This window comes from Pygoscelis adeliae, unplaced genomic scaffold (genome assembly GCF_000699105.1).
Source record: "Pygoscelis adeliae isolate BGI_AS28 unplaced genomic scaffold, ASM69910v1 Scaffold485, whole genome shotgun sequence".
Classification (NCBI taxonomy): Eukaryota; Metazoa; Chordata; class Aves; order Sphenisciformes; family Spheniscidae; genus Pygoscelis; species Pygoscelis adeliae.
In genome coordinates, this window is record NW_008824803.1 from 416,331 (window position 1) to 429,428 (window position 13,098).

The 13,098-nt window shown below is 45.1% G+C and overlaps 2 protein-coding genes across 2 annotated transcripts in view; both read left to right on the forward strand.

Annotated features, from left to right (window-relative positions):
- Nucleotides 1–12,894, forward strand: part of LIPH (lipase, member H) — a 13,430-nt gene extending 536 nt beyond the window's left edge. Inside the window, exons 2-10 of the mRNA XM_009324003.1 lie at nucleotides 3,563–3,930; nucleotides 4,663–4,771; nucleotides 4,882–4,983; nucleotides 5,991–6,080; nucleotides 7,201–7,368; nucleotides 8,311–8,406; nucleotides 9,367–9,478; nucleotides 11,035–11,208; nucleotides 12,810–12,894. Of these exons, the coding sequence (XP_009322278.1) occupies nucleotides 3,563–3,930; nucleotides 4,663–4,771; nucleotides 4,882–4,983; nucleotides 5,991–6,080; nucleotides 7,201–7,368; nucleotides 8,311–8,406; nucleotides 9,367–9,478; nucleotides 11,035–11,208; nucleotides 12,810–12,894 (1,304 nt within the window). The remainder of the gene's footprint in view (nucleotides 1–3,562; nucleotides 3,931–4,662; nucleotides 4,772–4,881; nucleotides 4,984–5,990; nucleotides 6,081–7,200; nucleotides 7,369–8,310; nucleotides 8,407–9,366; nucleotides 9,479–11,034; nucleotides 11,209–12,809) is intronic.
- Nucleotides 12,895–12,921: 27 nt separating this feature from the next.
- Nucleotides 12,922–13,098, forward strand: part of TMEM41A (transmembrane protein 41A) — a 2,594-nt gene continuing 2,417 nt past the window's right edge. The window contains exon 1 of the mRNA XM_009324004.1: nucleotides 12,922–13,011. Within this exon, the coding sequence (XP_009322279.1) occupies nucleotides 12,922–13,011 (90 nt within the window). The remainder of the gene's footprint in view (nucleotides 13,012–13,098) is intronic.

A 13,098-nucleotide genomic window follows, 5' to 3' on the forward strand; every position in this document is an offset into this window, starting at 1 on the left:
ACCAACAGGATTAAAAGACAAAAAAAAGTGTTCTTATAAATACTAACTTGTATTTCATCAGGTTCTCTGAAGTAATCTTGGGGTCGTGTTTTGCTTAGTTTGTTAAATATGTGTAGGAAATGTAGTAATAATAAGTGGAAAAAGAGAATTGTGTGAGAAGGCACCAAGGAAACCCAGTGAGATACTGAAAAGCATTTTAAGAGGTAGAGGGCACACTCTCTCTGTGGAAAAGTGATGGAATTCTTCAATAATGCTACTGAGATTTGCTGTGCGGAAGTGAAGAGTGCTTAAAGCTGAAGACTTCATTATTGATGCATAAGACCAGTCTGTTGAAACACACTGTAAAAAGCTCAGGCAAGGTGACAGTGTTTTGAGTGTCGGTGAAACTGCAGACAGACGCAGAAGCAGCAACACATTTATCCGAGGTCCACGCAAGGTGTTGACTGGGTGAGCAGCCCCCTTCACAGGCTCTCTGTGGCAATACAGTCTCCCGAGGACCGCAGCTAGGACAACTACAAATCTGACCAAGTGACCACTGACCCATTGAAATGAAAATCTGTTGGAACTTCACTTTGCCAAAGGACGCACTGGTGGAGTTAAAAAACTCAGCTGCTATTCTATTCGTGCAGACAGCCTCAAGATCACAGCCCCAAAATACCACTATTGCAAACCCTGCCTGTCTATAGAATGAACATCCAGGACAGAAGGAAGAAAAAGCCTCCGAACACCGTCTCCAAGAAAGGAGTGAGAGAGACCAGAGGAATGCAGGCCTTAAGTAGCACTGACTGCAGTAAATACCACAGAATCTGCCTGGGACCATTCTCATGACTGCAACACTCCCACCTGGGAGTATATAACTTCATTTTATATATATATATATATTGCAGCCCTTCCTGCTGCAATAGCACCTCAGAAGCTGATCTCAAGCTCGAGACAAAAGATGTCCAGCTCCCACATAGGAACATCGGTTTAACAGATTGGTATGCCCCCTGCTACAGGTGCTGAGATGTCAGAGCACCTTGCCCAGGAAACTGCTGTTTGCCGTCCTATTTTACATACCAGAAAATTGAGCAGAGGGAGAAAAGTGAATTGCCTGAGGCTGTTCAGCAAGCTAATGGCCAAGACAGAGCTGGGAGCAAGTTAATGGGACACTGGGTTAATTGCCACATTTATTCATCTTTCCTGGAGGGAAGTGGTCTGCTGGATACGGGTTAAGTACAGTGCCAGGCTGTGAGTTTCCACCTTGCTTATTTGCTTGCAGAGTTAATCTCAGTAAGCCTCTTGCCCCACCAGAAAAATCTTGCTGCAGTTTCAAAGACACTTCCAGCCATTTGGGTAGGATTCACTGTGCTTATCAGAATGAAGAGCAAAGCCAGGATAACTGGCTGTCCTCGTGTGTCAGCTTTTGTAACACATGGTGGATGAGTCTGGGATATGCACCAGCTTGCCAGAAGTGAAGCTAGCACATTTTCCCCCATTATTAGCACTGATCTGATTTTGTTAATCAAAATAGAACAAACCTAACAGACTTGGTGCAGATATAACAAGGCTTTTTAAACAATTCCTGTGTTAAGTATTAGCAAATGCCAATCAGCTCTTTAAAAGGTCTTCTTTACCAGAAGGTTTGGGTTGTTCTGGTGACAAACATAGTGCTTGCTCCTCGGGCAAGTCTCAGCACAATGGAGGAGATGTAGAAACAAATTAAGCAATCAGTGCGATCTTGCACTATATAGAAGTAATTCTTGCCTGGCATTTCTGCCTGTATTCCTACAGCTTCAGTGGCCGTAAAGATGATTAACAATATTGTATAGTAATACTATACAATAACAATTTCTAGTTATTAGTAAAAAATAATTGTATTTTTTTATGTTGCAGTAGCACCTAGAGGACAGTCATTGAGTATCACTGTGTATGCTGGTGTATGTCAGCAAAAAATGATAACTTTTCTCTGCTAGTTACTTTGAGATCTCCACATGAGCAGTGCCATAAGAGAACTCTTGCTGCTGTTTCTCTGGAGCAACATGGCACTGTAAGAACAAGGTGAGAGCAAGCTGGTCAGGAGGCAGCCACCCAGGTCACCTTTACTCTTGCAAGCAGAGCCCAGAGTCACACTGCCCCTGAGAGCCCCGATTGAAGCATTACAGAGGCAGAACACCCTCAATTCAAAAGCCACTGATTTCAACTCATGTTCATTAGGCCTGGCTGAGGGCTCATTTTCCACCACTCCTGTCCTGCTATTCATATTTTACCATAGGCTTTATACAGGAAGGACTCCATGGATTTCAAATGTTAAAATTTATTTCTAAATTTATGCTAGCAATTTAAAATATCCAGTTGGACTTAACTGCAACATCCTTTTAGCCTATTAACTTTCATTTCTGGAGTTTCTGGGGCTTCTACAAAGTAATTAGCAGAACTATGGCAACTGAGCAGATTATTTTATGTGCTGGGCACATAGCATTTATATCACGCTCATGCTCCTGATTTCCATAGGAGGAGAAAAGTTGCTTGTAGAAACTGTGAGAGTTTCATCATTTAGAAATTAAAATGCACAGCGTATTGGAGATTTGTTAGAGCACAATTAGCTTACAGCTGCAGGTTTTCTAAACCCTTCTACCTACCGCACAGCCGTTTAAGCAACAAAGATCAGGAAGATTTCTCTAGCAACTGCAGCCTGAATGATTACTGCAGCCCAGGGTGTATGTGTGAGAGAGACACTCTCTCTCACAAGGTTCTTCAATAAGATTAAGGGGATTTGGGGAAAAGGATTGTGAGCCAGGAAGAGGCTACAAAACCTGGGAGGGCCTTCATAAGCAGTGTCTGTCTGGAAACAGTTATTCCATTCCCTGCCAGTGCCCTGTTGGAGATTGTACTGGACTCTGAAGGCTCAGCTGGTGTTCTGCTGGAAAAGCAAGGAACAAAGACAGGCTTTCAAATGGCAGAGACCGTCCCATAAAGCAGCACTTACATAAAATACAGTTACTCTTCAGCTGTGTATAAAGCAATATCAGTAACATATCTCATGCAGTCAAAGGGTGTCCCATTTCGCAGTCTGAAATAGCAGGCTGCATCTGCAAATACAAATGAAGCATTGAGCTGTCCCTCACAACAGCAAGATCCTCTGCAGCTTGTCAGCTCCAGATTGGAGTTACAAACAAACCACAAGGATATCTCTTTACCCTAGAACCTGCCCAGACCATCTGGGTGTGCTCTCAAACCAATACAGCAACCACCCTAGTTGTCAGTCTCTAATACCTTCCTCACGCTAGTGGGATTTTTGGAGAAAGTCCATGACATCTCCCAGCTGCAAGTGGAAGCAGGACTGTGCTGTTTCAGGGAATGCTGCTCTAAGAAGGTACACTTGCTGTCTTTGTTCCAACATGGCAACAAAACCTAAGTTTCAGGGTATCTCCAGTCATGAACGTGATGGAGAGGAAAGGAGAAGCCCCGGCTCAGACAGCTCATAGCATATGTACCTGGGCCTGTGCAGGGCAGGCAGGTAGAAAAGGTCAAAGCAAACACATTGGTGCTAACCTCAGGATTGCCACACTGCTCTTTTCAGATCCTGGGAAGACATGTCCTGCATTCACAGCTCTCGGCATCAGCAACGCTTTGATAGGGACAGACCTGAAAGTGAAGCTGCTGCTCTACACCAGACAGAACCCAAACTGTGCTGAAGAGCTCAATTCAACAGCCTCCAAGCATCTAGATGTGACCAAGAAAACTACCTTCATCATCCACGGATACCGACTCACAGGCTCTATCCCGGTCTGGATCCCTGACTTGGTACATCTTCTGCTTTCCGTAGAAGACATGAACGTCATCGTTGTGGACTGGAACCAGGGGGCAACAACTCTCATCTACAGCAATGCTTCCAGAAACTGCAAGAAAGTTGCTGAGATTCTGAAGAAACTTATTGATGAAATGTTGGTAAGTTGAACGTTCACACTATGATATAGCCGTTAATGCACAGTATGTAAAGGGCACAAAGGAACTGTTTAAACACAGCAGGATGTCTGGGAAAAGAAACTCCTAAAAAGGAATGCATTTATTTTTGGAAGTGCAGCTATACTGCAGTGCCAAATTCTACCCTTGGACTTGGTATGATGGTATTTTGTTGCAATATTCAGTTTACGCTCTAAGTCTCTACATTTCTGGATACGAAACTCTACAGATATGTTTTCCCATACATAGAACTCTATTTCCACTTTCTGGATGTCCAAAAGTCAGCTTATGGGTATCAGCTACAGTTTGCAGCTCCTCCTGCAATTGACTGTTGCACAGGCACAGTCAATGATGACACTGGCTCATTAGGATCGTTCTGTCTGTTAATGCCTTGCAGGAACCTCATGTGGGCAACTGGAGTTGTGGACAACTCATGGGGCCCATGAATACTCGTTCCTGTCCACACTTGTAGTCACTGCCCCAGGAAAATACAACCATTGGCTGAACTGTTCTCATCGCAGCTCTCTCTATCTGGGCCCTCAGCATGAGTGCTGGTTGTACTATGGGACTATCAGAGGGGGAATATTTACACAGAGTGGAACACACCAAGGGAAAAGGTGGGAAAAGCAGGGAGATGCATCTACATTCCTCCTCCTGATATTTTTTATGCCTTTCATGTGCCTAAAATCTGTGACCACGAGTACTTTTAAATTGCAGGTTGATGGAGCATCACTTGACTCCTTGCACATGATAGGCGTGAGCCTGGGAGCACACATCTCTGGCTTTGTGGGACAGATGTTTGACGGTACACTTGGAAGAATCACAGGTAAGCCCTTCTTCCTGTCAGTCCTTTTGCTTTGAGGATAGCTGTTCACCATGAGCGGAGCGAGCTGCACAGTATGGAAGTGATGCCATGCGCATGGTTTTGTGTTGCAGGCCTTGACCCAGCAGGCCCCTTGTACAGAGGAAAGCCGCCTAGTGAGAGGCTGGATCCTACAGACGCACAGTTTGTTGATGTCATTCATTCGGACACCGATGGTATGTGAGATTTCTCCTCTTTACCGTTATGAGGAAACCTAGAAACTCATGGGGAGCACAGGAAAGCGGGGGCTCTGGTAGGCAGCAGTGCTGGGGGATCCTTGCTTCTTTGGCCCAGGAGGACAGCAGTCTCCTTCACTGGTGCTGTGAAGGGCTCTGTGGTCCTGTGTTCCTCACACTGTGCTCAGCACTCCCTCAGGAGCTGCTGTTTTATTTGCATTTCAAAACATGCTGCTGTTTTACAGCAATTATAGCCTCGTGGCCCATGAAGCACAAGGACTTAGGCGCTGGTGCAGGGAAATCATGTTGATACCGCAGCACGCAGTCCTGCCAGAGCAGTTCCACACTAACGCCGCACTGCGGGTCAGGCTGCCGCCAAGCACGCAGCATCTCAAAAGCTAGTCACACAGCTCAATGCCTTGCACAGCAGATCAGCTATCCCCAACCCCGTGGCTCCCTGCATGATGCTTCCAGTCTTCATCCCACCTCCCGTGGGCTAAACCTTCCTCTAGGGCGAGTCTGGAATCTTCCTCAGCTCGCTCCTTTCCCAACCAGTGCACAGCATGTCTTCGCACCTGCCAGCCAGGCCAGCAGTGTGATGCAAGCCCCACTGGCATCCTACCCCCAGCACTAGGCTTTCCCACCTCATTGCTGCCTCTCATCTTCTCCCAGTCCCTCCAAGAACTCGGACTTCAGCAGCACAGCAATACCCAGTGTTTCACATCCCTTTTCCTCTCCCACACACAGCGACACAAAAAGCCAAATTTTGTACTGTCACACGCACAGACTTATTTTAGGTATTTGATACCACTGCTAAAATGACGCAGCTGGGTCACAACTGTTTGGCCTGCTGCCTAAATAGATGAATGACATTAATATTCCTGCACAGAGAGGCATCCTAGAGCTAAATAACTATTATTTTTTCCAGTTAGTTTCTTATGTTTCTTTCTTCTGCATTTTACGATTTAATATGCCCTCCCCACACCCCTCGTATTTTCTTTTGTCAGGACTAGGTTACACAGATGCACTAGGCCACATAGACTTCTACCCCAACGGCGGGACCGACCAGCCTGGCTGTCCACTGACAATATTTTCTGGTAATTAATTCTGCATTGAATTGCACAAACACTGACAAAATGTTTCCAATCAGAAAAGAGGAGAAGGCCATAGAAACATCATCACTGCTTAGAAAATATATGAAAACCATGTTCTGGGAAAGCCATGACAGCAATCTCTTCCCAGCACTGATGTGGCACACTGACATAACAGGAGTTTAGCTGATGTGCACCAGGCAGACGTATGAGTGAGGGGTGATCCTTCTGCTCTCTGTCACAAATGCAAATGGGATTAATTTTCCGTGCAAAAAGTCATCAGGCAGATTTGTGCCTTCGTTTTGTGACTATGTTTAGAAAACCTGTGGGATATATGTTTTTTAATTACTTAGAACACACACAAAACCCCAAGGACTAGCAACGGCAAGAAACTGTTCAGAAAACAGGTTCAAGATGAATGTGGGGTAGGCAGTTACACCGAATCCAATGCACCTTTCTTGGCAGTGACAGATAGTGCAGTCTGGCAGGTAGAGCCCTAGTCTTGAATGCAAGAAAGCTCTTTTCCTTTGCAGCCCAGCAGCAGAACTGGTTTTATGAAAGCTGGGTGAAGAAGATTCCTCACAGAAGAAAAGGCAGTAATGTGAACTCGACCCCTATCAGACCCAAGAGAATCTACACAGGAAACCAGCCTGAAACAAAAATCCATAGGAAATGAGGCTTCACTCATTTTGCTGCTCATGCAACAACTCATTTTATTAGTTATGTCTTTCTAAAGAGTTTTTAACACCAAAATGGAAAGCCATGTGCAAAAAAAGAAAAGCAATATCCAGCTGTCAGGCCTGAGCTCAGAGAGAAGATGAGGAGACCCGAGACAGAGTAGGATCCATAGCTGGATCCTCTGGAACTACAGTAACAATACAAACAAATATGTTTTTAAAACCAAGAAAGACAAGAAGAAAAGTAAAGTGGACATAGGCAGAGCTGAGTGCACTCAAAGGGAGAGGCTAGTGCCCACTCACTGTTCTGCCACAGCCCAGTGCAATCTGTTGTGTTCAGACTGGTCAGTGACTGTCCACTGGTGTGTCCTTTTCGCTAGTGCATTAATACCGTTTTCCTGAAGCATGAGGATTGCTAACAAAATATTTCTTCTCTATGTATGATGAAGGATTGCAGTATTTTAAATGTGACCACCAGAGGTCTGTTTTCCTGTTCATGTCATCCCTGAAACAGAGCTGCAATATTACTGCATACCCGTGTGACTCATACAGAAATTACAGGAACGGCAAATGTACCAGCTGCGAAACTTTTTGGCCTATGCCATGTCCCATCCTAGGTAAGGATCCAGGGAACGTAAATACATCCTGTGTCTGACAGAGCTGCCCATCATTACTGTAACTTGGTGTGTGACAAATGTTTTGCTAAAGGACTAACACAACACAGTGCTTTGCAAAAGCATGTAAGTTATTTCCACCGAGGTTTTTGAGGTGATCTCCCCTTGACTTCTGCAGAGGTACAAGCCTCTGATGCAGGCAAAAGAGGCCTGAGAAATTTCCCTGCTCTTTGTACGGTCACATCATGTTATGATCTAGAACAGAAATCCACATGTAAAGGATCCAGAACTAGAAAAGCCAAAACAAGACTTGGGATCTTTACACTGAAGTCACAAAAACAATGAATTAAAGTCCGTTAGTTGCAGAGTTTGAGGGATATGAGCATGTTCTTGCTAAAACAGAATCTCTTCTAAGAAATTTTCAGCACTACAAACCCCTCTTGACTCTAAAAGGAATGGCAGAGGTGTGAACAAAGGGTATTCTGCTTTTTTGTAACTGACCAACAGAAGTGTCCCAGCTCAGATGTGACAGCCCAGCTTCAGGCTGCCATTTCTGAAATGTTGATGCTAAAAAAACCTAACCCTTCCAGAGATGAACTTGCAAAGCTAAGGGGCTGATTTTCATTCTGCACTGCAGAATGAAATCCTTCTTGACCATGGATATCAGACGTGGAAAAAGATCAATCTTAAAATAAGTGCTGAACAGTAACCAGGCATATTTAGACACTCAGTTGGCTTTAGTTACACAAGTAAAATTAAGCCCTGGTATAAGTCTACAGAGTATGGGAGCATGTGTCACAGAACTACCTTGCAGCTGGCAAGCAATATACTATTTCTTAAATACTTGCTTTGTTATTTTCAGCAATTCAGTTGCTTATATCCCTGTGCAGTAACACTGTTTCTTTCTGTTTTCTTCTGTTTTCATTTTCAAACTGTCATCTATAGGTTATTATGCCCATAAGTGGAAAAGCTATTTAACACAACAGAGCCATCCAGTGACAAGTATGTTTTTTGATACAGCGGACAAAGAGCCATTTTGTAGTAAGTGACTAAGATTTCTGAGATGATTTTTCTTTGTGTATTGCCTCCTTCAGCAATAGCTGAACCAGAGATGGTTAGTTGCTATTGGCATCATAGCCAGCATTTTAGAAACAAAGCCAGCGGCTGCTGGATAGAATTGAGTCCACCTGCAGTCTTGCCATTACATTTCTTACCTGCAAACCTGCCTGGTGCTGTGAAAGCCAACTACTCGCTAGAGATGTGCAAGAACAGGCTCATCTTGCTTACAGTGCTAGGAAATTTGTTGAGAACATGCAAATGAAACATAAAAGGGTAGTTCCTAAACCATGTTTCAAAACAACACACCACTCTTTTGTGCAAGAAAGAGGTGTGTGGGAACAATGAGAGTCAAAGACATGCTCTGAGCTGAACAGGTAAAAAAGCTACCCTGGACAAAAGTGAAAGGCACAGGAAAAGGGCCCAGGCAAGGGAGAATCAGTGAAAAAAGGTTTCACCCTCATGATCACCAACATACCAAGCCATGGGCAGGGATTATGGCCTGAGCTCCAGTGCCGGTCAGCAAGTGAATTCAGGGAGTTACAGACCAGAGTAGAGAGCAGACGATTCTGCTCCATGACAGAGAAGACAAATGAAAGATGCTGAGAACAGAAATGAAAGGGATCAGAGGCAGACAGGAGAAAAAAAGGCAATCTGAAAATGAACGGGGAAGGCAGGGAGTGAAAGGCGGTGTGCTGAAAGCCATAGAGAGGCCATCTTGCATGCCACTTGTGAGCCCTTGCTGTAGTGCTTTCCCAGACATCTCTTAATATTTCCGTTAGAAATCTCTGCAAAGGAAGAAGAAAGAGATTTTAGACATAACTTGAACGGGTTGTGTCAAATGAGCAAATGGGAGAAACACCTGCAGCTCAGTTCCCAGACAGGCACACAGTCAGGCTGGAAAGCAGAGTGTGCAGAGTTTGACCACCCTCTCTCTCACCTCAGTTTATCACTACTTTGTGGATATTATTACATGGAACAAAGACACCAGAAGAGGCACCTTCAGCATTGTACTAGCTGATGAAACTGGGAAGAAGGCAGAATCTAAAGTTAATCCGTAAGTTTTACCAATCTCACGATCTGTAAATGTTAGCAAATCACTTGGTACAACTGCATCCGGGGAGTTGTACTTGGGAGGAGGCAAGATATCCTCCTCTAATTTCTCTGCTGATACTTGATAGCGTACATGCCTTAGGGCTTGTCTGGCCCTATGTGATTTTCCCAGACTCCCCCAGCACACACCAGCTGACAGCCCAGCCCTTTGGTTCAGAGCCTTCTCAGTCATCTTAAGGACTGAAGTGGACAATCTCAGCCAGCAGCATGGCTGTCCTAGGCTTCCACTAAAGCAGGAGGAAAAACACATCTACCCCTCTTTCCTTCCCTTTCCTGGAAGTGTTCTGTTCCAGCTTCAGGTGCCCAAGACAGCTGGCATGAACCTGGGCCTGAATATGTAACATCCAAATCAATTCATTCCACTTGGAGAGGCAAATTAATGGTGTTTACATGGACATGCAAATTCCTGATTGATCTAAACACACTTCAGCCGAACAAGTCCTGCTCAACTAGTTTTCCCAAGCGTATATTCTCTCAGCCATATCTGCTTGCACTGGAGCAATCTGCATAGCTCCCTGGGGCTGCACAACAGGACCACCCCGCTCTGCCAAGTGTGTGACAGCTCACCAGGCAGCATGCTTACACACACACACGCCGTAAACACCTTTGACAGGTTAAAACTTGTCCTATTTGTCAGGCCTCCTAAAACTTCTAAACAAAGGCAGTCATGTTGAGTGTTGCAACCAGGATATGCTTCCAGTCACATCTGCATGCTTCACCTTCATAAGGGAAACCTTAAACTATGGCCATACAACTGGCTATATAAAGAATGTGTGGTGTGGCCACAGCGTTTTTGTGAGCAGCTCTGCTACTTTTGCCCCAAGACCAGTGCAGTTTTCACGCATATCTCAAAGTGGAACCGGTCACTGTCAAAAAAGACCAAGGTCAAACCCCAGACCTGCAAGGCTTCATGTGTTTAAACCTGTGCTGTTTTCCTATCCTGAGAAGCTGGATTACTCTCCGTTAATCCTGGTCAAAGCTGCACTGTTTCACAGACGCTTCTGCTGCATTTGCCAGAAGAGAACTACCAGAAATTTAGTTAGGGACATTAATAACCCCAAGGTACAGCCTTCCATTTGTAGAGCTACCTCAGCCATACAGCATTGTTACAACCAGATTTTTATATACAGCAACATATTCTGCAAACTCCACGAATGACTCAGCACTCAGGTCTGCACAGCCAGCCATGTACGAACAACATCTGGGTCTAGTCCACTCGAGTTCAAAGTGGAATCACGGTGAGGATTCTGGTTTGGGACCAGAGCAAACAGCATCAGACTTCTGTGTCCCCACTCCCGCCCCAAATAACAGAGTGCAAAAGTGGCTGAGCAGGTTCACACCTGGAGACCTGAATCCACACCCATTTCCTATAAATCAGAAACTAATCATAAGTTCAGTCCTCCTCCTCCCCCGGCACTGTTTCTAATATTATACTGAATATATTAAAAATGGAGTTACTCCCTTGGTGACTCTCTGACACCTTGTCTGCTTTATCTTTAGAGAAGCTGCAGCCTTTCAGCGGTACAACCAAATCACTTTGCTAATTGGATTCGACCAGGACTTTGAAAACGTAGAAAGAATTTCCTTGACGTTTTCCACGGGATCTGTCATTGGCCCAAAATTCAAACTCAGGATTCTCCAAATGAGGTTCCGGTCACTTACAAATCCAGAAAGGTAAGCAGATGTTTAGAAACCATTTCTGTCATTGCAAACTGGACAGAAGTAAATTAATCTCCCAGATGCCTGGCCTGGCTGAGTTCGTCCAGAAAAAATATATTTATTTCACATTTAATAATTCTTGCACACATATCTTGGGAATAAATTCTGCCTTTAGTGCATGCACACAAATCCCATAGCTGAACTTGAACACAGAGGTTGTCTTATTGTACTGAAAACATGTAATTAGTGGTCTGACTCCGACATGGTCTGACATTTGAACCTTTGGTGAGGAAAATGACCTTTGAGTAGCTATAGAGAAGCTGCCCAGGCCTGAACTCTGGGCTGAAAGTAAATGCAACTCTCAGGGAAATACAGATGTCCAGCCCCAAATACACATTTTATATCCCAGTCAATTTCTATGTCCAGTCAAACAGGGAGATTAATCTACTCCTGGAATTCCAGTAACTGGGAGCTGCTGGCCACTATGCCCCAAAGCACTGACTACTGCCCACAACATCATGAGGTACCTACCAGGTTCATTTGCTGATGAGATTTCTACAGCCGCTTCAATCACCTTGTTAACCTCTGTCTGCTCTACAGTCCTACCCTTACACTTCCCCGATTTTTAGGGCACCTTTGGAGGAAGGGATCTCTGCCTGAGCTCAGCGAGTACAGAATCTCTTAGGTTGACCTTGTGTGCAAGGACAGCATGTGGACATCAAGCCATACGTGCTTTAAATTTGGGTTAAAACAAGGACTGCACATCACAGAGTGAGAAGGGTGGAGCAAAAAAAGGACAGAGCTGCAGAACAGGTTTCTTTGCAGTTCATGAAGGTCTGCTACCCTTACCTTAGTCATTGTGCATGTCTAATAAGCAAAGTCCTTCTGCAGCCCCCCCTCACTGACACTCCCCTCTCCTGTCCTACACCTCCACAGTCACTTCCAGTCCCAGATCCACATTTAATTTTTTAAAAAGTAGATGCAAATGCCCAAACATTTCATCAGAGGCTGTCCACTCTCCCCTAGGAGGGGCTGCCACAGGCTATGAGTACCGTTTCATGACTATTTTAACACCATTAAGTAATCAGTCACTGCCACAAGGAGGGATGTCCTGCCCTCTCTCGTTCCCTACGCCAGGGCTAACGCTCATGTAGCCCCAGCTGAAAGCCTAAGTATTGCCTCGGCTTTTCGGCTGGGCTAGTTCTAAGCCAGATCAATACCTGGTCTCAGCTCAGAGTGGCAGCAAAATCCCGAATGCTGACACCAGGGAATCGGCAGGAACACGCAGGTGGGCAAGGGGAGATGGAAGGACCACCCATTTGGTGGCCATGCAAGTGTAGATTGGCTTACAGGGAACCGTGAACTCTGTAGCCAGTACCTCGGTTTGCTCGCTGTTTTGTTGTTCCATGAGGCAAAGCAAAAGATAATGTAGAACAGAATGAAAATACGCTTGAGGTGTCCCTGACCTCGGTAAGGCTTGGAGTCCACCTCACTTATTGCCTTGAGAATGTGACTTATTTTACATAAGCCTCCAGCATGCTGGGAGACCTGCCTGGGGGATGATACAAGAAAGGCCAATTTTTCACTTTTGGCTCCTGCTGACTGTTTTTATGCAGACCACAGCTGTGCAGGTACGACCTTGTCCTGATGGAGAACACCAAGAAAACCTTCAAGCCCATCCCATGTCGGAGCAGGAGCTAAGACCTGACTACGTTATTTCTGAATGTTATGTCTGAACCCGGCAGACGTTTTCGCAGCCACGTGGGGACCCACCTGCAAGTTCCTTGGTGCCTTCCCTGGACACCAAGCGACAACATGGTGGGGCCCTGTTGCCAACGCAGAGAGTTATAAATGGGGCTGTAGAAGTGACAAAAGAATGATGGCGTTCTGTCTTTTGGAGCACGC